At 37.9% G+C, this 24067-nt stretch overlaps 1 protein-coding gene across 7 annotated transcripts in view; it reads right to left on the reverse strand.

Moving 5' to 3' along the window:
- The window catches only part of NSUN3 (NOP2/Sun RNA methyltransferase 3), a 79380-nt gene that overhangs the window by 25112 nt on the left and 30201 nt on the right, over positions 1-24067 (reverse strand). For 3 of the 7 annotated variants that reach the window (XM_054700686.1, XM_037525678.2, XM_037525677.2), the window contains exon 6: positions 10628-13442. The exons of the other annotated variants lie outside the window; for them this stretch is intronic. In XM_054700686.1, coding sequence (XP_054556661.1) covers positions 13172-13442 — 271 coding nt within the window. In that variant the 3' untranslated portion in view covers positions 10628-13171. Of the gene's footprint in view, positions 1-10627; positions 13443-24067 lie in introns of those variants that run through there. 7 annotated transcript variants of the gene reach the window in all.

Genomic DNA, 24067 nt, shown 5'->3' on the forward strand with positions numbered 1-24067 from the left:
AAGTTTGGAAAAGTGTAAAATATTGGTAAGTCATTTCGACAGAGACCTCCCAAATAAGGCTGGACTTTCTGGTATTTCCTTTTGCCCCCTAGGTTGCGTTTCAGAAGAAATAAAAAGCCCAAAAGGAGACTGAGTAGCAAAGAAACAACCACAGTGTTTTGGGACCAGATCAACTCCACTCCCACCTCATGACTTCGTTCCTAAGTCCCTAGTTTATTAAGGTCTCAGTACTCATGCTCTAGCCTTAACTATCATTCTAACTGAGCCCTATCACATTTATCTTTACACTTTGGAGGTATCAGCACCCTTAACTGCAAAGCAAGAGGAAAAGCATAATCAGATTAAGCTATAAAGTCCTATGATCTTTGAATCGTGTGTTCTGGATCCACTAAGAATGGGTATAATTGAGCAGTGATAACATCCAGATAGATCACTGTAATCCCCTCTTAAATCCTCAAGGCTTCTGATCTCACCTCTCTGCTACCAGCTCAGCTTATACAGTCACCACCTCTGAATTTGCAAAATGATCTTTCAATCTGTTGTGGTTCTTCCTGCTATTTCCTTTTTTCTGACCTCTGTAGCTCTTGACTCTACTGAGCAAACTTCATAGATTCATTTTGAAGTTCCAAATAATAGCTACATTTTTTACTTTGTGTGTCTCTAGTCACTTAATCGAACTCTGGACTCCAGCTAGACTACCACTCCATTAATATATTTTGTTTTGTTTGTGCTTCTGCATTTCTCATTCTCTACATCTTGTGTCACTATGCCTACCTGTGTAGGTTTAGCTCTGGCCACATACTTCCCTTAGCCATCTCTGATATCACCAGTTTGTAATTATACTCCACTATATAATGCTCACTATTTATTTTGTTTATAATTACATACAGCTTTCTTCTGAGATGAAACTCTTCATTTTTGTGTCTTACCTTTGTGATTTAGTTGAAAATTTATTGACTATAAAGGCTATAACAAATTTTCTGCTTAAACCAGTTGGTGCAGGAGCAACAAGAAAGAGAATGCTTCTTTTTAACTTTAAATATTTTCAATCATTTTTCTGTTATCCATTATCTCAAGATGCCCTAGATCATAATGATAATAATAAGAACAATATATCAAAGGAGTTTTTTTTAGATTAGGTTTTAGAAACAGAACACTAAGTGCAAGTAGCATATAATAAACATTACCTCTGAAAATCTCTTAGGGAAGTGCTATGTTGGAGTTGTACCAGCTGTCAATAAATCTAACACATCCACTCTTTCCTCCAATCTTAGTGGGGGGGAGGGAAATCGCTCTTTCTTTTATTAAGAACCTTATTAAATAGTAAAGGACCTTGTCATATAATTAATATGTATATGTAAGAAGCAGAATCATATTCAAGAAGGCAAATGCTCATAATAATAAAGGCACTGAGTAAGTGAATCTAAGTCATAAATCTTTTATTTTGTGCACAAACTCACTGAATATGGAAGGTTGAAATGAAATATGAGTCTCTCTCTTTTTTCAGTCACTCATTTCTCCAAACTTAAATGCATTTTTTCAGAGGGAATCTGAAATTACTCCTTAGGTTAAGCAGAATTCAAGATGGCCCCAAAGATTCCCAACCATTGTGCCCCATTTTCTTGTATAATCCTTTCCTCGTGAGTATGAGTCAAATCTGTGAATGTGATGGAATATCACTCCCATGTTGGTTTAGGAAACAGTTAACTCTGAGATCATCAAAAAGGAAATTTCCCTAGGTGGGGCTGAACTAACCAGGCAAGCATGTAATGGGGTGGGAACCTTTCCTGAAGAGATTGAGTTTCATGTGACAAGGACCTGCTAGTGACTTCCAGTTACCGAGAGTGGTTCCTGCCAAAGGTTATATGGAAATTGGACCAACAAATTGAGGAAGCCTGGAAACAAATCTCTTCCCTAGTCAAATCTCTAGAGGAGGTCATCGCTGACTTTCAAATTGATTTCAGCTTTCTAAAACCATAAATAGAGCACACAATTAAAATGTGCTAGATTCTTGTCCCATGAAAACTGTGAGATTGTAAATTTGTGTTCTTAAAAATTGAAGTTTGTGTTAATTTGTGATATAGCCAAAAACTTAATATATCTGCTCTCTATATATTAGATACTGTGCTAAGTTTTTAAACTCATGATGTTTTAATTATCTTTTTGTAGAACTGAGAATCTGAAGTTTATAAAGGTTATTTAATTGGCCCAAATTTTTATAACTAGGAAGTAACAGGCAGGATTTCCTAACAAAGCCCATGTTTATAACCACTGCTGATAGGAAAGTTGGACATTCTACATTGGACTTATTGCCTGGGCTCATCTTCTGAAACATAAAATTCTCTCTGTGCTTTCATCAAATTCTGTGTGGATTTTTACTCCTTTTTACTGAGAATTTTCTTACTTTATTGATATTGAAAAGAAGCTGTTAATTTATTTCATTAAATATTTATGAAACATCTAATACAGGAAAGCACTGAATGAAGTGCTGGAGGAGAAGTCAAAGATTAATAAAGCAACCCCTGACCCTCAAGTTTCTTGGTTACTCATGGGAATACAAACTCATACATAAATATCTCAAAGGAGTAGGGTAGGGTGAGACTTCCTAGCTTCCAAATTTCAAAAATAAAAATTATCTTAAATCACCAGACAAAGGAATATTTACAGAAAAAGATGCAGAGACATCTACATAATCACTTCTAATATTTATGAGTTTTTGGATCCATAAAATTGGGGAATATAGGAATCCTTAGTAATATTTGCTTATAAAACTTAAGATAAAACTAGCAACAGCTTCATTTATTGTCTTCTTACTATAGGTTGAGCAACGCTCAAAGTATATAAAATTTTACCTCATCGATTTCTCACAAAAACTTATCCCATTATTGTTGCTGGCATTCTAATTTTACTAATGAGCAAACTGAGATACCAAGAGATTAAGTAACTTTCCAAATGTCACACAACTAGAAAGAGTCATAGAAGTAAAACTCAGGCAATTTGACTATGGTATGTTTAATCCTAACCAATATATCCTCTACAACATGACCACTTCGTTTAAAACAGAGGATAAAGTGAAAATAAAAATCATGTTGAGACCAGAAGCAGAAGGAAGATAAAGAGTTGCTTGGTGCACTTGATCATAGAATTGAGCTGTTTTTCAGCATCCAAGGAAAATGAGAAGTAACATGATTTACATTAGGCTTTCTGATCTGAAAACATTCACTAAAATCTAAGAGAAATTCACAATTACACCCCTTACATGGGGGGAGGGGACTGTTAATGACATAATACACAACCTCTTTTGGAAGATTTATTTATTTATTTATTTTTATTAAGTTTTTTTTTTTTTTAAATTTATTTATACAAGTACTGGGTACAGTCAGAAGTGCAGGAGGGTGAGAGAATTCACCAGAGCCAGAACGGGGAACAGAACAGGCAGACTGGTGACGAAGTACACTTTTGAGGGGAGCAGCGGGTGCGGCAGGAGAGGTCTGCGCACCATGTGGAATCCTCACCCTGCGGCCGGGGATCGATCCGGGGCTGCAGAGGCTGCGGGCAGCTTCGTAACCCAGCACTCAACTTCTGCGCCACCAGGGGAGGCCCAAGATTTTTTTTAATATTCTGTAATTGACTTACTTAAACCAAGAACCAAACAGTAAGTAAAAGTTCTGTTAAGGCATGTAGAAATGAATGAACACAGTACAATTATGTACTCTATACTTAGCTTGATACAGAAGGAAATGGCTGGTTAATAGTGATTTTTTTTTAAAGATTTATGTAAACAAGAACCGGGGTACAGGCCAGACTCTCGGGAGGGTGAGAGGAGTTACCAGAGACAGAGCCGGGAGCAGAACAGGCAGAAGGACAGAAGTACACTATTGAGGGGAGCAGCGGGCGAGACAGGAGAGGTCTGCTTCGTCATGTGGGACCCTCGCCTGCAGACCGGGATCAAACCCACACTGCAGAGGCTGCGAACAGCTTCACAGCGCGGCGCTAAACGGCCTGCCCCACCAGCGAGGCTCCGTAATAGTGATTTTCAGACTGCACCTACCAATTAGTAGGTCATGAAATCAACTGAGTCACAATTAGTTTTTTAAAAATCATAGACATGTATAGTGTCTATGATATGTGCTGGGGGAATATTCTCAAGTTTAAGAAAATGTATTGCACACAAAAATATTTTTATGTCATGTTTATGAGTTTCTATATGTGTGTGATATCTTATAAATGCACCTCACACTTTTTCTTTTAAAGGTTAAAGCCACTGCCTTCACTTAGATTCATCTTGACTATGTTATTTCAGCTGGAATCTTGCCAAAGCTCCATAAACAATAATATTAGAGTGAAGTTGTTGAGAACTTGGAGTGCAGCATTTTAAGCTGTTGATTAAAAGGAGATTCTTGTGCTTTAGATTTTAGGCAGAAAAGTAGAAAGGAAGTCATTTTCTAATTAAAGAAGTTTTTATTTGTGCTGAGATGGAGGGGCAACTGGTTTTTGCAAAGCAAGGGGACTGCAGGAAAGTGCACAGGAAAGAAAAAGAAATCCTGAGATCCAAGTGACCTACTCAAACGCACAAGCCTCCTCTTGAGACCCAGCCCCACACGCCTGATGGTGAGCACGACATGCCCACGATAGTTCTGGCTACACTGGTTGTCTTGGTGTAATTATGATAGTTTGTCCTTCCACTTCCAGAAATGTCATATTTTGGATGATAAATTAAATATTTACCATTCTTTCCATAACTAAGGAAAAAATGTCTCTGGCCTAGAAAGATATTTTTAGGGAAATGTTGTAAACCAAAGATGTTCTACCCTTTTATTCAGATTACCATTTCCCCACGCGTCTCCTTTTCCTCGCAAACACCCTGAAACATACTTTTCAAACAAAAGTCCATTTTCCTAGTCAGTAAAGACCTCAGTGGTATTTCTCAGCCAAAGCTCACAGACTTGGTGGTTCCCAGATGGTTCTCAGTTAACTGATTTCCTGCTAAGTATTTGGGAGATTTTGTATTTCATTTGATGCTCTGCATTGTTAGGCAAGTCAAAATAAGATTCTGTGCATAAGGTATTACTGTTTTCAAGATAAATTTTAGCAGTTCTCTTTTAATATACTTTGTGAAAGTATAACTTAAAAACCCCAAAGGTGTTCTTTTATTTTTTTAAAGATTTATTTTATTTATTTATGCATACAAGAGCTGGGATACAGGCCAGAGATGTGGGGGGTGAGAGGATTCACCAGACACAGAGCGGGGAACCTGAAATACACTGCTGAGGGGAGCAGCGGCGAGTCAGGAGAGTTATGCTGTGCCATGTGGGTTTCTCCCTGGCTGGCTGGGGATCGAACTCTGCTGCAGAGGTTGCTATTGCTTCATAGTGCAGTGCTTAACCCTTTGCGCCACCAGGGAGTGCCCCCACCCCAAAAGGTGTTCTTAATACATGAATTCTGTACTCATAGGAAACTGGAGACAAAAATGGCCTCATCGGACACCAAAAAAGTGAGTGTTTTTCTGTCATGCAAACAGAGCAAATTGGTGAAAGGACTGAGAAATTACACAATGCATGAGGAGCATCTAGTCACACTCCTAAGTCCCACCCTCAGCAGCGAGCACCCCACTCAGAGGTCAAGCCCTGGTATAGTTTCAACAGGACGTCGTCACCTGACATGTTAAATTAGTGCCACTCATGTCAACTTTGAAAATCTTACAGGGATCTGTGGATATTGGAGTTATATAAAACTATTGGCATGCAGAATTTAATTAGGGTTCTGTTTATTTCTGATAAAACATTGAGGGAGGCCTTAGAAAAAGGTTTTGCTCTTCAAAGGTGCTTAGATTACATAAGTCTGAGATTCATAAGAATGCATAACACCATGCTTGAAACAAAGATTGTGTTTTTGCAAAAATAAGGAATCAGAACAACCAGACTTTCTGGCATATTGGCTTAACAGACATGCCAATTTAGCAAGAATGTAGCAAAATGAAATTGCCATTTACATGCACCAACACAGGCAGTTGTCCTCATCCCTGATCAGTCCCATTGCCTCCTCAGGGCTTACTCTTCTATTTATCAACTCCTCTTAGACACATTTGGGTTCTCCAGCACTGTCCATTTCCTCCCTTTACTTTTGTACACAGTATTAACCCTTCACTTCAGTCTCAGTTATAAGTCAAAGAACTTTTAGAAAGAGAATGGATTAAATAAAATAATCAGTATGTAAATGTAAAACAATGCATACATTATAGTAATGGCATAATAAATATTCAGTTCCCTTAGAGATAACCTATTTTGCTTTAAAAATTCGGCTACCGAGGGTTTGAAAGTTTGAGGTCTATTTATGTCACACATCAAGTTAAAGGAAGTAGTTCAAAATCACATTAATTTTCACGTTTCAAAATATATATAAACTCTGGGTAACTGATAAGTTTATCCAAAGATTTTTCTTTAGTTTCTGAAAGTGCTACTTTAATCATCTATTTTTTGCCTGTCCTTGATGTGCTGAAGTACAATTTCTTTTTCTATTTTAAGACATTCTCATCTGCTGTTCTGTCCTTGGATATTCCTTGTAGGTTTGAAGTATCCTCCAGAAGACAATTATGGATTTATCCATTGGCATTCCAACCTTATTATTGAGCCTATTTCATTTTGAAATTTTCCCACACTATATGCACGCCTAGGCATGCCTCTAAAATAGTAGATTCTCTATTTAATTTACATCATCCAGTCCAATGCACAAGCGTTTGAAAATGATTTGACTATTCTTTCAATTCACTATGGAAAACTAAATACTGCAGCACAAAATATACCTGTATTATTTTCTGATGGGAACATAAGAACAAAATGACAATTTTTAAATATCTAGATCACTTCCAAAAAAGATCAGCTTCTCTAGTAGAACACTAGCTAATTATAGAGTGGGAAATGAGACAAGTTATTTAAAGGACATCCCAAGCAATAAGCTGAGACACTTTATACATTGTGATATTAGTTTTCCTCAGTAGGATTGTTCACATTTAGGTGACGGTAAGGAGGATGCGTGTGTGTCTGAGTATGTGAGAGACGAAGAGCAAGGGAGTAAGAGCTAGAGAGAGATACAGATTTCAAAGCAAGAGGACCTGGTAGGAAATGTTAAGACCTCAGTTCGTACTGTAGGGAATGGGGAGCCATTGAAATATTTTAAATAATTAACATAATGGGAGACTTTGTTGTAGAAAGGGTATGTCAGCAGCCATAGTGTAGATTATGAGGTGTTAGTCCACATGTAGGAAGATACTGGGGGAAAACTTAAAGATCCAGATGGTCTTAATTAAGGGAATAGCAATGGTACTAAGTACATTGAGAACAGTGGAAAAAAAAAAGCTAAGACTTTAGCTTAGCTAAAGTGAGAAAGAGGCGTAAAGGAGGAAAAAGAAAGAAAACCATTGAACCAGGTTTCTAATTTGTGAAGCCAAATGAATGATAGTGCTTCTAAATAAAATGGGGTGGGAAGCAGGGAGGAGGGAATGCAACAGCAAAGATAGTTAAGGACATTCACTCTGATGACTGTAATTTTCTCAAGAAACTAGGAGGCAGGGACATCTGAAAAATAAGAGCACATTGTTTTTTTAAGAGAATTGTAGAGAGGGGCCTTCCCGGTGGCGCAGTGGTTGAGCACTGGGCTGTGAAGCTGGTTTGATCCCCGGGGCCGCCGGCGAGGGTCCCACAAGGCGCACAGACCTCTCCTGCCGCGTCCACTGCTCTTCTCAGCAGTGTCTTCGTCAGTCTGCCTGCTCTGCTCCCCACTCTGGCTCTGGTGAATTCTCTCACCCTCCCGAGCTTCTGACTGTACCCAGTGCTTGTATAAATAAATAAATAAATCTTAAAAAAAAAAAAGAGAATTGTAGAGAGTAGTGGAGGTTTAGAAATGTTAATAATGGGAATGGAAAAGGAAGCTGATAAAATAATAACCAGTTATTGATCAGTGTAAAAAGTCTTAGATGAGTTAGCATGAATTTGTAGTGAAATCAATCTGAACAGTTATGTGAATTTGTAGTGACCTCAACCTGTTCTATAAACAATACTGTTATTACTGTTATCTAGATATATTGGTAGAGGCATGAATATGGGTCTGATCTAGAGTTTCAAGTTGAATGTGCAGTGTGAATGCAAGAGCATGGAGGAGATGAATGCCCTGGAAGAAAAAAAAGTTTTAAGACATCAACACAGGGTGTTAGATATGTAAGGGAGACCAAGAGAGGAATGGATAGCCTTAAGGTGAAGGTTTAAAAATAACCGGTGTCAGGAAGTTGTATTGCAGTTTTGAAAAGAATAAGAGAATAAGAAAGAATAGGAAGGTACTGAGATGAAGTTTTCTTCAGTGGAGAAATTCTAAATCTATGCTGTCCCATATGGAAACCACTAGCACATGTGGTTAGTTACATTTAATTAAAATTAAAAATTATGCTCTTCACCCACACTAATCACATTTAAACTGTTTAATCATCATGCAAGGCTACTGACTTGTCTATATTGGGCAGGACAGATAAAACTTTTCCATCAAGCAGGATGTCACATTGGAGAGTGTGACTCTGGGTAATGCCACATGCTAAGAATGCGAATTACTTAAGTGAACGGAGATGAAGCCATTGAAAGAGTGGCTGGAAAGAGACCAGGAACTTGGGATATTGGATGGGTTTTCCAAGGAGAAGTTAATGTCAGCCTGAGGCAGAGTTCCCATGGAGAAGATATGAGCTAGAAGCTCTAGTCCTGAGTAAATACAGGGGATTTGACCAGATAGATGAACACCTACATTCTTGGGGTGGTAACGTGCTTCTTGGACGTTTATCCTAAACTCTTCAGGCCTATTGTAACATTATTTGGCTTCTGATAAATGCTTGACTTACTGTAAGCCTACCCCCATAATGATGTTCCATTTCCCCCATGAGCCTCTTTTGAACCATCCTCCTAACTCAAAAATCACCTCTTCTGATTTGCATCAAGTTGCCACGGCCAGTTCAACACTGTGGGATGAAAAAGGAACCTGTTTCATTAACTCTATCTGGTGAGGTTAACTAGGCAGCTGAAAATAATGTATCTCTAAGCTTAGCTACAGCTTCATATGGAAAATTTAATAAGGATTGTCTGTACTAGGATATTTAACAAAAGCAATTTATTAAAGAATATATGTGATTTGTGTACACCTATTTTGCTTATTAAGCACATTTGTTATATTCTAAGACTGAAGCTGAAGTTTTTATGATCATTTCAAGAGGGATGTCTATCAATGTAGAATATTGGGATATGGAAATGTGGAATAGTTAAGTTATGCTGGCTATTCATGGCTAAAAATATCACTGTAGGGTAAAGAAAATGTCAGGCTTTTCTGCCCTTCCGCCATCAGGATAGATGATGGATCCTTGTCCTGAATGCATGCCTGATGGCGGGCACCTGCAATAGGGTGTGGGCATAGGTAGATGGGATTCAGCTGAGTTAAGACTGTGCTTTTAAGGGCGGTGTCGCGGGGACGCCAGCAGCAGCAGCAGCAGCAGCAGTAGAAGCCGAAGCTGAAGCCGAAGAGAAGCTGAGAAGCAGCAGAACAAACTCCAGAGAGCTCAGATAGAGTGAAGACTTGCTGGGGGGCTGGGAGGCCTGCCTGGGAGGCCAGCACCCCTGCCTGCCATATTCCTGGTGAACCCCAATAAAAAACCTGCAAAACTACTGAGGACTCTGACTCCTCCTTTACCCGGTCTGCATGGGATCAGAAAACCTGCACTGTGCCCAGTCCTGCCTTTACAATCACACAGAACAATTTTTAGCGACATCAGAGGTAGTTGCCATCACTTATCTTCCCATTCCTTTTCTTGAGAGGTGGCAGGTATGAGTTACAACACTGCAGAGTCACCCTTCCCTACTCACACGATTCCTGTATCAGAGCAAGCTCTCTAGCTCGTTCATTCCTCTGTCCCTCACTCCAGCAGTTACTGTAATATCAGAAGGGAGAGAAGTTTACCAGTTTGGAAAGGTGGCTAACGCCTTGTTTGGAGGTATAAATGAAGAATCTTTCTCTCTATAAGCCAATAATAGTAATAAACTGAAATTAACCCTGTCCCTCATTTGCTTCTTTCACCAATTCTAATCTCTCTTGCTTTATTCATTCTTAATACTGTACCTACGATTTTACTTGCGCTTTTTTAAGAAATAGGAAGAAGCTATAGTTCTATTTCTTATTTTCAATAGACTACGTTTTTGTCTCCGTTGATTCTGCTAAGTTGTGTAGCTATTTGTGTGTAATAGGCTCTTCCATTGCAATATGCAGCAGAAAATCCCTTTTGACAAACCATAGCAAGCTTAATTGAGTCATGAAGTATGTCACTAAATAGCTACCAATGAGGCAAGCAGGTCTTTTCCTAAGGTAGCATATGCTTTCACCAAGTTTCATCATAACTATATGATGTCACATGAATAAAGAAATTACTTTCCTCATTTTTTGTAAAAAGTTGCAGAAAGGTATGGTGTTAATATTTGAATGAGTTAAACTTTAAAGAGGTATAAGCTCTCTCAGGTGGCTTTCTTCCTTCTTAGACTTAGTAAGCCTATTTTCTTTTTTTTAATTTTGGTATTGAATTACAGGTGAATTTTAAAAATTTGTTCTTTTACTCTATTGTTTAACCATTCCCTAATGAGAATCCTAAATCAATTCATTTTACATTTTTGTTTTACTTTAAATGTCACCCAGTAATATTAATAGAAACTATTCTGTCAAGATAGCATTTTTGATTCTCTCCCATTGACTTTGCAGCCTGAAGCCATTCCAAATTCTGACATTACTTTTAATGTTCTCAGGACAGATGCTCTTACGGCTTGCAGCACAAGAGTAGATTATTAGCAGACATTAGTAAACTTGTGAACCTTCACCTGAATATCCTTTAGATACTTGTGGGATCTGGGCGATAGAATAGATCCAATGTCAGCCTAAGGAGTAGCATCAGTAATGGGCATCATCCTTACTTGCCTCCCCAATGCAGCAATAAGGCAAGGAAAGAGAGATTGTAAACCATTGATTTGAACCATATAAATGAGTTGAAAATAAATTGTGCTATCTGTTGTATTTCTCCCCAAAGCCAAATTTACCTAACACATAATACAAGTAATCCCATTCAATTGCATCAAAGGACTTCTTGGCATCTAGTAATATTGTTGTGACTGGTTCCAATTTTCTCTTTGTATTCCAGATGAGTTGCATTAACCTATGCAGAATATCTGATGTTCATTTCCCAGGCATAAAACACTCTCTGATAAGGGCCTATTAGATTTGGGATTACTTTTTCAGACATGTAGCAAGTGTACTGTTATATATTCTTTTATACATTATATAAAAGGATGCTTTTCACAACATTGTTAAAAGGTTAACATGCAGTCTTAAGTATAAGGCTATATGGATATATAGAATAGGAGAAAGAACTATAGGCTGCCTGTTTCCAAACCACAGATATTATATGATGCTTTAAAAATTCAGTATGAACCATTTAAATTCATTACATTTATTCAGTCTTTTTCTGATACTAGTGGCCATTCAATGTGCTGATTACAGAGAAAAGTTAATGTGTTAGTAAACAACCTAAATTTTTATAAAGCTATTTGAAAAAAATAGCTGGAAAAAAACAAAACAAACTACGACAACCCATTAATAACAAATTAATGAAAATAAAAATTTTTTACATTATCAGTAATTTTCTGAATTAACATAGCACATGTGATGGCCTCAAGAGATCAGCTTCCTTAAATATATCAGTTAGTACAAAGGGGAAAAATGGTTAATGGAATGAAGGTACAAAAAAAAGCATTGTTTCGAGGACATTCCGAAAACTCAGTTACATGTGCTTGCAAAACAAAAAAGTTAATGAGCAAATAAGCTCTAGTTTAAATGCTCAGAATGTAATAAACAATTCAAAAGGATTCAGCTTCAGCAAAATTTTGTATTTCTATACTGAGTTTTTTTTAAAAGATAATTTCAAAATACATAAAATCTTTTGAAGTGCGTTGCATACTTTTTCCTAATAGGTGGAAAATATGTTTGGACTCTAAGTGAAGCAATTTCATGAGAAAATACATGATTTGAACCTAAAGCTAAAAAAACCTAAGGACAATATATAAAACTGCACACAATATATCCCAGGAAATATGTAAACAGGAACAGCCACTTAGTAAATGATATTGGGTTTGGTAGCAGTGTAATCCACTCTCACTAGGTATCTCCCTCTGTGCATTAATATGTGACATCACACTCTCATATAACATTTCATAACAGAGTGAAATAAAAAGCCCCTCCAGATTGCAACTGTAAGATAATCAGATTCTGTAGTGCTCATTATGGCTGCAATTATGTAACAAAACTCTCCAAATATAGTTCAGTTATTGCAGTTATTAATCATTCTGCTTTTGTTTCAAGTACTTGCTTTATAGCTTGCTGGATAGACTCCATTATTCTAGAAGCTGAATGTCGAAAGTCAAACATGTGCATGTGAATCTGCTGTTCTGATGGCTTTTCAACGCATTTTACCCTTTCTATTTGTATTTGTGAATACAACAAAAAGTGGTGAAATAAAGCTGGTGCCAATAGAGTCACTGACCTTTGCAGTAAACAGAAGATAGTACTTAACAGAAAACAACTTGGCAAATAAGAAACCTATTTTGCTAGAACTAGTAAAATAGGTTGCTTAAGAAGTGAGTCTCAGAATGGCAATCAGCTCTTATAGAAAAAGGGCAGAACAAAACCCTGAGAGAAACTTCATATTTGATAAGGAGCAAAAGTGATAAGAGGGCCAGCAAATCCGCATTTTTAAAGGTTCAAAGAATCATCATCTGAATAGAATGCAGTTCTAAACATTTTTTGCATAAGACCATGCAGTCTGATTAATTTACTACAAAATGCCAAGTAAAAGACAGCAGATTTATTATACAGAACAAACACCATCTGTGCTACCTTAAATCATTGCTATAGATATATTTCTACAAAAAAATTTCACCTGGAAAATTTTCAAGCCTATATTCCAACATGATAGCGTACGAATTAAGTAAGGTTGCAAAAGGCTCAGGGAAAGTGCCTCCATAGTTATTTAAAGCTTAACCTATAGAAAGGCTTGAAAAATAAATTTAATAATACGCTGACATGATTTACAAAATGCATGTTACCAGTTTCACATAGTCCATGATTTTTTCAATTTGGCTACATACATTGGGCCCCAGGCCTTGCCCTTGTCTGGAATCACCAAGAGTCCATGTTCCTGGCCAGTGGGAGCAAATGTGAAGTCTTGGGAGCAAGTCCTTGCTATTTCCTTAATGTCCATAGGCACGATGTTATTGTAGGAGTTTAAAATTTCATTGATCACATCTTGATTTTCTGCCTTGGAAAGTGTGCATGTAGAATACACAAGTAACCCTCCAGGACGTAAGGCCTTAATTGCAGACCTGAATGTAATCAGGAAAATGCAGAAGATTGGTTAGGTACATTAACAAAAAGGAAAAAAAAAGAAGATGAAGTCTTACGCAAGTAAGTTTAAAAACTTGAAACTAACCTCTGATTCAGATTATAGTAACTTTGGATGTTTTGTAGACTTACAAATATTTCTTTCTTTATTGAATCAGATTTACTAATTTGCCATCCCTGTACAAATATATATATATAGAGAGATATGTCAATATCTATTTTCTGGAGTAGGTTCATCTCTCAATATGTGTATGTGCTCTACCCACCTACCACCAAAGTTCTACTGCCATCACACTATCAAATTGATCCTCTGTCACCCATTGCTCCTACTCCCTTGTCATGATGTCCTTAGTAGTGACTATATTTTTCAGAATCTGAGTTCTTTCTGTGTGTTTCGCCAGTCTGTTTGTTCAGGTTATTCATATTCATATATGTGAAACCATCAGTATTTCTCTTTCACTTTTGGACTTAGCATAATCACCTCAAGTACTATCTGTGTTTGTTACAAAAGGTAAGATTCCATCTGTTTTAATAGCTGAGCAGTATTCTACTGGGTAAATATACCACAGCTTCTTTATCCAGTCATCAGTCAAAGGGAAAATATTTAGGTTTGATTCTGTCTAGGCTATTATGAATAATGCTGCTATGAACACAGGGGTAAATATATATTTTGGAACAAGTTCAACTATTTCTTCCTCATGTACCCCTGGATGACTAGGAACATGGTAGGTAGATGGATCAATATGGGAAAGACAGAATGCGATTGACTGCTTTGTTGTTTTGTTCATTAAAGGATAGGAAGAGTGGGCTGAGCATGAAATGATGGATTTGCCTTTGAATACACTGAGTGGAGTTAATGGGTAAGCAGGAAGGAGCTTCTGCACTTCAGGAAAAGGGGTTAGGGCTTATCAACAGTTGAAGTTATGGGAATAACTAGGATTTCCCAGGAAAAGTGGAAGGAAAAAGGGAGACACTAAGCACAGACACTGAAAAAAATGCCTGTATTTTAAAGGAGGTAGAACTTAAAAAGGAAATTAGGATGGCTTCATAGATGAGACTAGCTTCATGGAAAAGATGGGAAGGAATCTGGTTTTGCTTTGTTTTTATTTATTTGTTTGTTTGTTTATTTTGTTTATACAAGCACTGGGTACAGTCAGAAGCGCGGGAGGGTGAGTGCATTCACCAGAGCCAGAGCAGGGAGCAGAGCAGGCAGAAGGACCTAAATACACTGCTGAGGGGAGCAGCGGGCGGCAGGAGAGGTCTGCGCGCCATGTGGGACCCTCCTCCGGTGGCTGGGGAGCAGCCGGGGATCGAACCAGCGCCTCAGAGGCCGCGGGCAGCTTCGCAACCCAGCGCTCAACCGCTGTGCCACCGGGGAGGCCCCTGCTTTGTTTTTAATGGGGAGAGTTGAACATATTTGTAAAATAAAGTCCAGGAGAATAATAATCCCAGGGCTTCAAACTTCAGTTGGAGGAGACAGCTTCAGAAAAGATGGGATTCCAGCTGTACATGGGAAACTACATGGGAACACAGACAAGTAACAAAGGTGTTTGATGGCAGATGCCACTGCATGATAAACAGCTCAGGTATTGAGAGAGTAACAAGAGTGAAGGTCATCTACTGAGAGCAAACTACAGTATTTTTCCTCCTGCTGTTAGTGATAACCCCAAAACAATTACTAATCAAAAACTTTTTTTTTCAAGAAACCATGTTTCAGAACCTACTAGATTTAAGAGTACATTCAGCCCCATATCTCACATCTATATTTAAAGAACTACAGAATATTCTAATAACTGAGGTTTATAATAAAGATCCACAGCATCACAATAAGTTCAAATTCTATTCTCTATTATCAGTTATTAAAGGAATGAATAATTCTAATTCAAGACAAGCAAAAGGGTGAAAAACTTTTTCTCTCTCTTTCCTTAGAAACCCTTTAATGTGGTGGTTCAAAAATTATTTTTATAGGGCCTCCCCTGAGGGTGCAGGCGGTTGAGCGCAGCGCTGTGAAGCAGTCCGCAGCCTCTGTAGTGCCAGTTTGATCCCGGCTGCCCAGCGAGGGTCCCACCTGGTGTGGCAGACCTCTCCAGTCTCGCCCGCTGCTCCCCTCCACAGTGTATTTCGTCAGTCTGCCGATTCTGTTCCCCGCTCTGTCTCTGGTGAGTCTTCTCACCCTCCCACGAATCTGGCCTGTATCCCGGTTCTTGTATAAATAAATAAATCTGAAGAAAAAATTTTTATAAACAGACAACAAGGGGTCTCCTGGTGGCGCAAGGGGTTAAGCACTGCACTATGAAGCAATCCGCAGTCTCTGCAGCACGAGTTCGATCCCGGCCAGCCAGGGAGCTACCCACATGGCATAGCAGACCTCTCCTGTCTCACGTGCTGCTCCCCTCAGCAGTGTACTTCCGTCAATCTGCCTGTTCTGTTCCTCACTCTATCTCTGGTGAATCCTGTCAAACCCCTGCATCTCTGGCCTGTACCCCAGCTCTTGTATGCATAAATAAATAAATCTTTAAAAAAATATAAACAGACAACTATAAATTGGAAACATTCTTCAGGGCAGGGGGGAGGGATCAAAATGAGGGAGGGAAGAGCACAAGCGACTATGGTGATAGTTCACGGGTGAATTGGTGGTGGACATTCTGAGGACTACACCTGAGAAAAGAAAGCAAACACTGTAAAAAAAAAAAAAGAACAATGATGTAAAACATATATAATTATTTTAAGTAGTAGGTCAAAACAATAAAGTGAATAGGATAGACAAAATTTTATATTAACAATAGATTTCAACACATTTCTGAAAGATGATATGCAGACAGAGGAGGAATAGTGTATCAAGAAGATGGAGAGAACCTCTCACAGCAAGGACTATATCCACAAAGGCCATGACCTGACCTACAAGCTAAAGGGGATTTTGAAAATGCCTGGTGAAATGTGGTGGGAGTACAAAGTGAAACAAAGAAAGTAACTGAAAGCACAGATAAGAAATCATGGACTATTTTTATTCTACCTTGATATGGGCCCATACAATGCTGTCCTGGGTTCCTGCATAACTTAATGGGAAATTTATACTTCCAGAAGAGTAAGATAATAAATATGTATAGTTTAGCCAGTTAGTGGAAATTTCTTATAGCACATCTGAAAGCAGCTTTTTCTTTTTTACAGTGACATAGTAAGGCATCAGCAGATTTTGCTAAAATTGTATAAATTACAACTACACTTATTTTAAATAATATTCTATTAACTATATCAATGAGTATATGATTCTCTTCAAGAAGTTAGATTACTGTACAAAGGATATATGCAGTATTTGAATTCAGATTATCTTTAAATTCCTATGATAGGGTTTATTTTGATTATTAGTTTCATAATTAGTAAAGCCCAGCGCCTAATCAAGTAAATATGATTCTTTCTTATTACATTTGAACAAAAGTACATTGAAGCCTCATCATTTACAAACAATATGTTCTTGGCTTGAGGGAAATTTTAATTAATTTCTATAATGTTGCCAATGCTGGCTGATTCTTCTGCTTTGTTTTGATTCCAATATCTATAATTTATCTTTCTAAAATTAAGTGGGCATAACTTAACTGCTCACATCAATTTCTAAACATGAAAATTGTGTGTGACAACACAAAGGCTGTTTTACAAGTTGGGTTAAATTCAAGATCCTAAGCAAAATGTGAATGAGTCCTATCAAATGGTTGTTGCTGTTCTGCTGTTGCCAGTTATTGCTGAAATGCCATTTATGCCCTTTTGTATGTAGTAGTTATGGGTTTCAGAGAATCATAAATCTGTATTTAAAGATTAGGGAAAACAGGCGATCTGAAAAAAACTCACTCCTAGAGTTCATATAACCACACTCTTAAAACATAAGTGTCTAAATATAGTGTTTGCCTATTACTTCCATAATACTGCTTCCATAATACTTCACATATATTGAAACAGCCCATAAGAACCAGATATTATTATAGATATCATCTATTATAGATTTCACATGATAAACAAAAGTCTATATATGTATTTTCAGGACAGTTAGTAGAGTGTGAGAAGGGTTGTATTGCCTCAGGGTGGTTCCAATCAGAATGGGAGAATGATACTGCTAGAAGAACTTAAAACAACTAAGAAATTTAAAATTCTGGAGGGGAAATAAACATTAAGGAGTTAGGGACACTCAAATAACGCCAATAAACGGGCATGGTTATTGTAATGACCATATAAAAACATAAGTCAGGATTAGAAAAGAAAAACAAGACATGCTAGATGTGTGATCTGGTAGAAAGAAGGTAAAAGGGTTCTCGATGCTTGTGTAAATTTCTGTGCCATGCAAACTTAGCCTTTTTTCCCTGTTAATAAGAATGCAAACCAAACAACTAACTAAACAGCAAGCATTTTAGAATAATGTTATCCTCAGTTAACCTTCTCCAAATGTGCTACGGCCCTATGGCTTCTCAAAAACTGTAAGTTTCACAACGTAATAAGATCCGGAATAATGTGACATTTTTCACCCATGCTTATAACACTAACACTGCTGCATGAAATTATAACAAAGTTGTATTAAGACTCGCATTACTTACCATTGAATTATAACTGAAGCTAGAGAGATGGTCAGCAGAACGTTCTAATCACATAAGTACAAAGTAGAAAAAGATGTCAACACTAACTATAGTAGATGAAGCAAAAGTATTGTGTTGATTAGATTAAGTATAAAGCTAAATACTTTAAACTGAAATGAAAGCTAGTAAACATTTATCTTGGGTTTTATATATTATTCAACATACAATGTCCAATTATAATACAGAGCCAGGGCAATACTTCAGTATATTATGGAAATGGATAAAATGCAGTTTGTACTTAAGCCACCTAGTTAATGAAACAGCTTAAAAAAAAAAACATAGTCTACAAAAAAGAAACCATTAAGTAGAATACAATATCAAGTTAAATTTTCCTCATTTAAAAACAGAAATCATTGACTGATTTTTGGAATTTCATAGAGCATACCTGAATGGTACTTAAGATCTACTCTCTCTTATACTGCAATGTAAAAATCCAAAAAAACTCTACAACTTAGAGTTTTTCCTTAAGTTTGTGGCAGAATCATTTGGCCTCAAAATCTGACTTAAATTAATATAAGGCTATTTATGGTCAAGGTTTAGCCTATGTGATATAACTATTCATATTTTTGCTAAAAATACATTAATGTTAGACTATAGGGTACTGCCCCAACGTTACTGGGGGAAGTGGGTGAAGTGATGTATCAATTATTTTATTTTATTATTTTTTTTAAAGAGAGGCATGTTTTATTTATTTATTTATTTGTTTGTTTGTTTTTTGTTTATACATGTACTGGGTACAGTCAGAGGCGCAGGAGGGTGAGAGAATTCACCACAGCAGGCAGAAGGACCGAAGTACACTGCTGAGGGGAGCAGCGGGAGGCAGGAGAGGTCTACGCGCCATGTGGGACCCTCCTCCAGTGGCCGGGGAGCAGCCGGGGATCAAACCGGTGCCACAGGGGCCACAGGCAGCTTTGCAACCCAGCGCTCAACCGCTATGCCACCAGGGAGGCCCCAATTATTTTTTTTTTTAACATTTATTTATTTATTCATACAAGCAATGGGTACAGTCAGAAGTGTGGGAGGGTGAGAGAATTCACCAGAGCCAGAGTAGGGAACAGAACAGGCAGAGTGACGAAATACACTGCTGAGGGGAGCAGCGGGCACGGCAGGAGAGGTCTGTGCACCATGTGGGATCCTTGCCTGCGGCCGGGTATCGAACCGGTGCTGCAGAGGCTGCAGGCAGCTTCGCAGCCCAGCGCTCAACCGCTGCGCCACCAGGGGAGGCCCTCTCATAGGTTTTAAATAAGATTTTGTACTTGTATTTTTGACTTGACAGAGTTATATTGCAAAGTTATATAAAATATCTTGTTAGTGTATTTACATGATAAAGTAGCCACATAGTTATATGATGAAAGTTTTGTTCCCCTCCATAATCATTTTTACTTCTTAAAATGAAATCATTTAAATGCTAACTTTAAAAAGCAATACATAGGCACACCTGGGTGTGTATGCAGTAAACCAATATTTTCTTACTTTAAATATAAAGAAGAGACTGGATTCCGTTGTGTTCTCTCAATACACCACAGATTCCTCCCCACCTCCCCAAAAATGTTTTGATTTGTACATTTGCATTTTCTAAAAACACTCAGTCAATAATGAAACCATTTTTTCAGGAGTTCATTCTGTCTATTTTGTTCAGTGCTTTTCCCTATATTTCTTCATCTTTGAAATATCTGGTTGAAGAAACATAGAAAATCAAGCCATTGAAGATACTGGCTTAGAAACCATAGAGCGTATTATCTGCCAGCTCAAAAACAGAGGGTACCTTTACATGTAGACCATGCATTCTTCTAACTACCAACAAGTAAAGCACAGTGACTGATGAAAATAAAAAGAAAATGATTACCTGATTTTAATGGCTTGAACAACGAATAAAAAGTATTATTACCTTAACGAAAGCATAAGTTCAACGATCTTGAAAAAATTTTTAAAACTGTAAATATTTTGGAACACTAACAGCTATTAAAAATCCAAAGGAAGTATATTTCAGACAGCCAAACTGAAAAATAAAGCAGAGTGTCCTATTGTTCCCATGGCAAATCTGAATCTCAGAGAAAATTTTTGTAAATAGCGATTAAAACAATGGAATGCAATTTTTAAAAAATATAAATTCCATTTTTCTGGTCCTTGATTAGAAATCTGGCATTCTGTTGGGAGGGTCAGTGTTAATTAGTTCACTGAATTTAACTGTTTTCTACATTTAAAAAGATAAGCTCAAATTGAAGAGAAAACAATCAGCACAGCAATAGTGCCATCTTTTGACCAAAGCAGAAAGTGATTTTCAACCTTTCATTAGTTTTTCATGACTTCTCAGAAGATAAACCATTTCTTTTTAGGTCTTCCTCTTAAATATTTGCAGTTACAACTGTCTCTTCTACAATTTGTAGTAAAGTATTACAGCAATCACAGATACTTTGTACACTTGAAAAATTCATATTATAGCAAGACACTACTATGATTAATATATTTAGTTCTCATCTTCATTTCTTTTCTATGATCATTAAAGCATTAAATCAACAGATACCATCTCTTTGGATGTAAACATGGGTGAAAGAAGGAATCAAGTGAAACCGACATAGACTCCTTTATTGTCATATTAGCAATCTTAGCCCCTTTGTCTTAGAAACTTTAGCACTATAACATTCTTAAAACCACACAGATGGGCCTCCCTGGTGGCACAATGGGTTACAATACAACCTATTAAGCTATTCACAGCCCCTGCAGCACGGAGTTCAATCCCTGGCCAAGGAGCTACTCACATGGTGCGGCAGACCTCTCCTGACTTGCCTGCTGTTCCCCACGGCAGTGTATTTCAGCACATCTGCCTGTTCTGTTCCCCACTCTGTCTCTGGTGAATCCTCTAACGCCCCATACCTCTGGCCTGTACCCCAGTTCTTGTATTCATAAATAAATCTTTAAAACAAAACTACACATAAATTTTAAAAATTTAGTGAGCACAGCAGCATCATCTTGCAATTGGTTCCATATGACCCTTTAATATTCAACTAATTTTCCAAATAGTCTATATAAGTCTACTTTATTACTTAGAACTTATGTAGAAAAGAAAACCAGGTATGTAAATAATAATGAAATGAAAACTACTGCCAATCTTTGCAGCTCAATGCTCAAATGATAATTAAATTAAATCTAAAATTCAAAAGGTGAAATGCTTCCAGAGGACAATGGGCACTGCCCACATTCCTCCATGATGAAATTTTTTTTAAAGAATTATTTATTTATATTTTTATTTTTATTTTTTTATTTTTTTTTTTAAAGATTTATTTTATTTATTCATACAAGCACTGGGTACAGTCAGAAGCACGGGAGGGTGAGAGAATTCACCAGAGCCAGAGCGGGGAGCAGAGCAGGCAGAAGGACCAAAGTACACTGCTGAGGGGAGCAGCGGGCGGCAGGAGAGGTCTGCGCGCCATGTGGGACCCTCGGTGGCCGGGGAGCAGCCGGGGATCGAACCGGCGCTGCAGAGGCAGCGGGCAGCTTCGCAACCCAGCGTTCAACCGCTGCGCCACCGGGGAGGCCCTATCTATATTTTTAAAGATTTATTTATTTATTCATATAAGCACTGGGTACAGTCAGAAGCGCGGGAGGGTGAGAGAATTCACCAGAGCCAGAGCGGAGAGCAGAACAGGCAGAGTGATGAAGTATACTGCTGAGGGGAGCAGCGGGCGGCAGGAGAGGTCTGCGCGCCATGTGGGACCCTTGCCTGGCGGCCGGGGATTGAACCAGTGCTACTGAGGCTGTGCGTAGCTTCGCAGCCCAGCGCTCAACCGCTGCATCACCAGGGGAGGCCCCATGAGGAAATTCTTACCTTCTTTACGGTAAGGTAGAAGATTCCTGATCAGTGGGAGTGAAGATTTGCCCCAGGAATGAAATGCTATGCTGATTCCTATGTTAACTGGGTAAGGACAAGTGACCAGCCTAATAAATAATGCTTTATGTTTATTTGGTGCTTAAGTTAAAGAGCACTTCACACTAGAGTCTTAATAAAACCTTTGAGGTGTACAGGATAAATAGTCTGACCCAATTTATCAAATGGAGAGTCACAAAGACTCACTGACTTGCCTGAAGTTGCAGAGCTAATTAATGCAGCACAAAGAATTCCACTCTCATCTATAGCAGGAAAAGAACTGCAAGCTTTACCGAGGATGTATACCCTGAAGCAAATATCACCACTGCTAAAAAAAAGTGTGGAATCTGGGACAATAAGACATAGGATGCCACATGCATACATTTCATCATCCTAAATACTCACGGAGCGAAAAGAATAACTACATAATTTTAAGTACTTTTACATAGAGAAACTAAGAATTAACCTGAGGATCTTGGCCACCTGATCATTTTATAGAGCATACTACTATCACCTAACGACGCGCTGTTGCACAGATTTTATGATGAGGTACAAAAGCAAGTAATTCATGTTGAGACATGGCTTGAACCTCTTATCATAGATTAGCATCTGAATCACAGTTTTAAAGAATTTTAACCAAAAAAAATGAAGAATTTTAACAAATTAGACAACAGAAAATTCTAAATTACTTGGAGTATATTTTGATTAACTACTCCAGATTTTAAATAATCTATTAGTAATGAACCAAATTTTGATTCCTTATCTAAATGGTGGATAAAATTATTTTCCTCAGAAACTTGTTGATAAAATAAACTTGTTGATAAATAAGCCTAAATTAAAACCTAAAATAAGCCTAAAAACAAAGCCAGTTTAAATTAAAAGATTTATTTCTGGGGTTAAGCACCACACTTTGAAGCAATCCACAGCCTCTGCAGCACGAGTTCGATCCCTGGCTGGCCAGGGAGCAACCCACATGGGGAGGCAGACCTCTCCTGTCTCGCCCACTGCTCCCCTCAGCAGTGTGTTTCAGTCGGTCTGCCTGTTCTGTTCCCCACTCTGTCACCGGTGAATCCTCTCACACCCCCACACCTCCGCCCTGTACCCTAGTTTTTGTATGCACAAACAAATAAATCTTTGGGGGAAAAAAAAGATTTATTTCTGGCCTTTATCTTACCATACTTTATGATTCTGTCATTCATCTTCAATTTTGAGAAACTTTCTCCCACTTTGGCTTCCTGGGCACCATTCTTTATTCATCTCCAACTTATTTGAATTCCCTTTTAGCCTCTTTTACTGACCTTTCCTCTTTCTCCTATCTTTTAGATATTAGTCTTCCCAAGAACTCTATGCTCAGTTTATCTTTTTTTCCTAAAGTTAGACATTCTACATGCTATCTCATTCAATCTTTCAATAAAATTCTGTGACATGAATTACTATTTTTGCTTTGCAGATAAAGAACCCAAGGCAAGAGTTTACAAGCCCTCTCAATAAATGTTCAAACCAGGATTCACATTAAGGTAATAGAGCCTATATTTCATGTCAGCTTGATAGCTCTTTCTTTGTACCTCAGAGCCAACCAATCACCAAATTCTATTCATTCTCCATTGAAACTATCTTTCAAATCTGACCACAAGTTTCTATCCGCCTTTTATTCACTTAGTGAAGGCTTTTGTCATCTATGTCTTGCTTTTTGTACAATCTTTCAAATTGGTTTTCTTCCTAAAAGATTTTCTTGTTAATTTTCATTTCATTCTCCAGTGTTATCTGATCAAGGTATTTTCTAAACTTCGAATCGTTCTTCAATATCTACTTTCACTTTCTTCTGTAGTAATGGAATTTTAAAAAATATTTATTTTTTATTTATGCATATAAGAACTGAGGTGTAGGCCAGAGCTATGGGGGGGGGGAGGGGGACGTTAGAGGATTTACCAGAGACAGAGTGGGGAATGGAACAGGCGACTGACTGAAATACACTGTTAAGGGGAGCAGCGGGCAAGACTGGAGAGGTCCTTGCCATATGGGTTTGCTCCCTGGCCAGGGATCAAACTCGTGCTGCAGTGGCTGCTGATAGCTTCATAGTGCTGATACTTAACCCCTTGCACCACCAGGCAGGCCCAGGGAT

This window comes from Talpa occidentalis, unplaced genomic scaffold (assembly GCF_014898055.3).
Source record: "Talpa occidentalis isolate TD23 unplaced genomic scaffold, MPIMG_talOcc4v2.1 talOcc4.4, whole genome shotgun sequence".
NCBI classification, from domain to species: domain Eukaryota; kingdom Metazoa; phylum Chordata; class Mammalia; order Eulipotyphla; family Talpidae; genus Talpa; species Talpa occidentalis.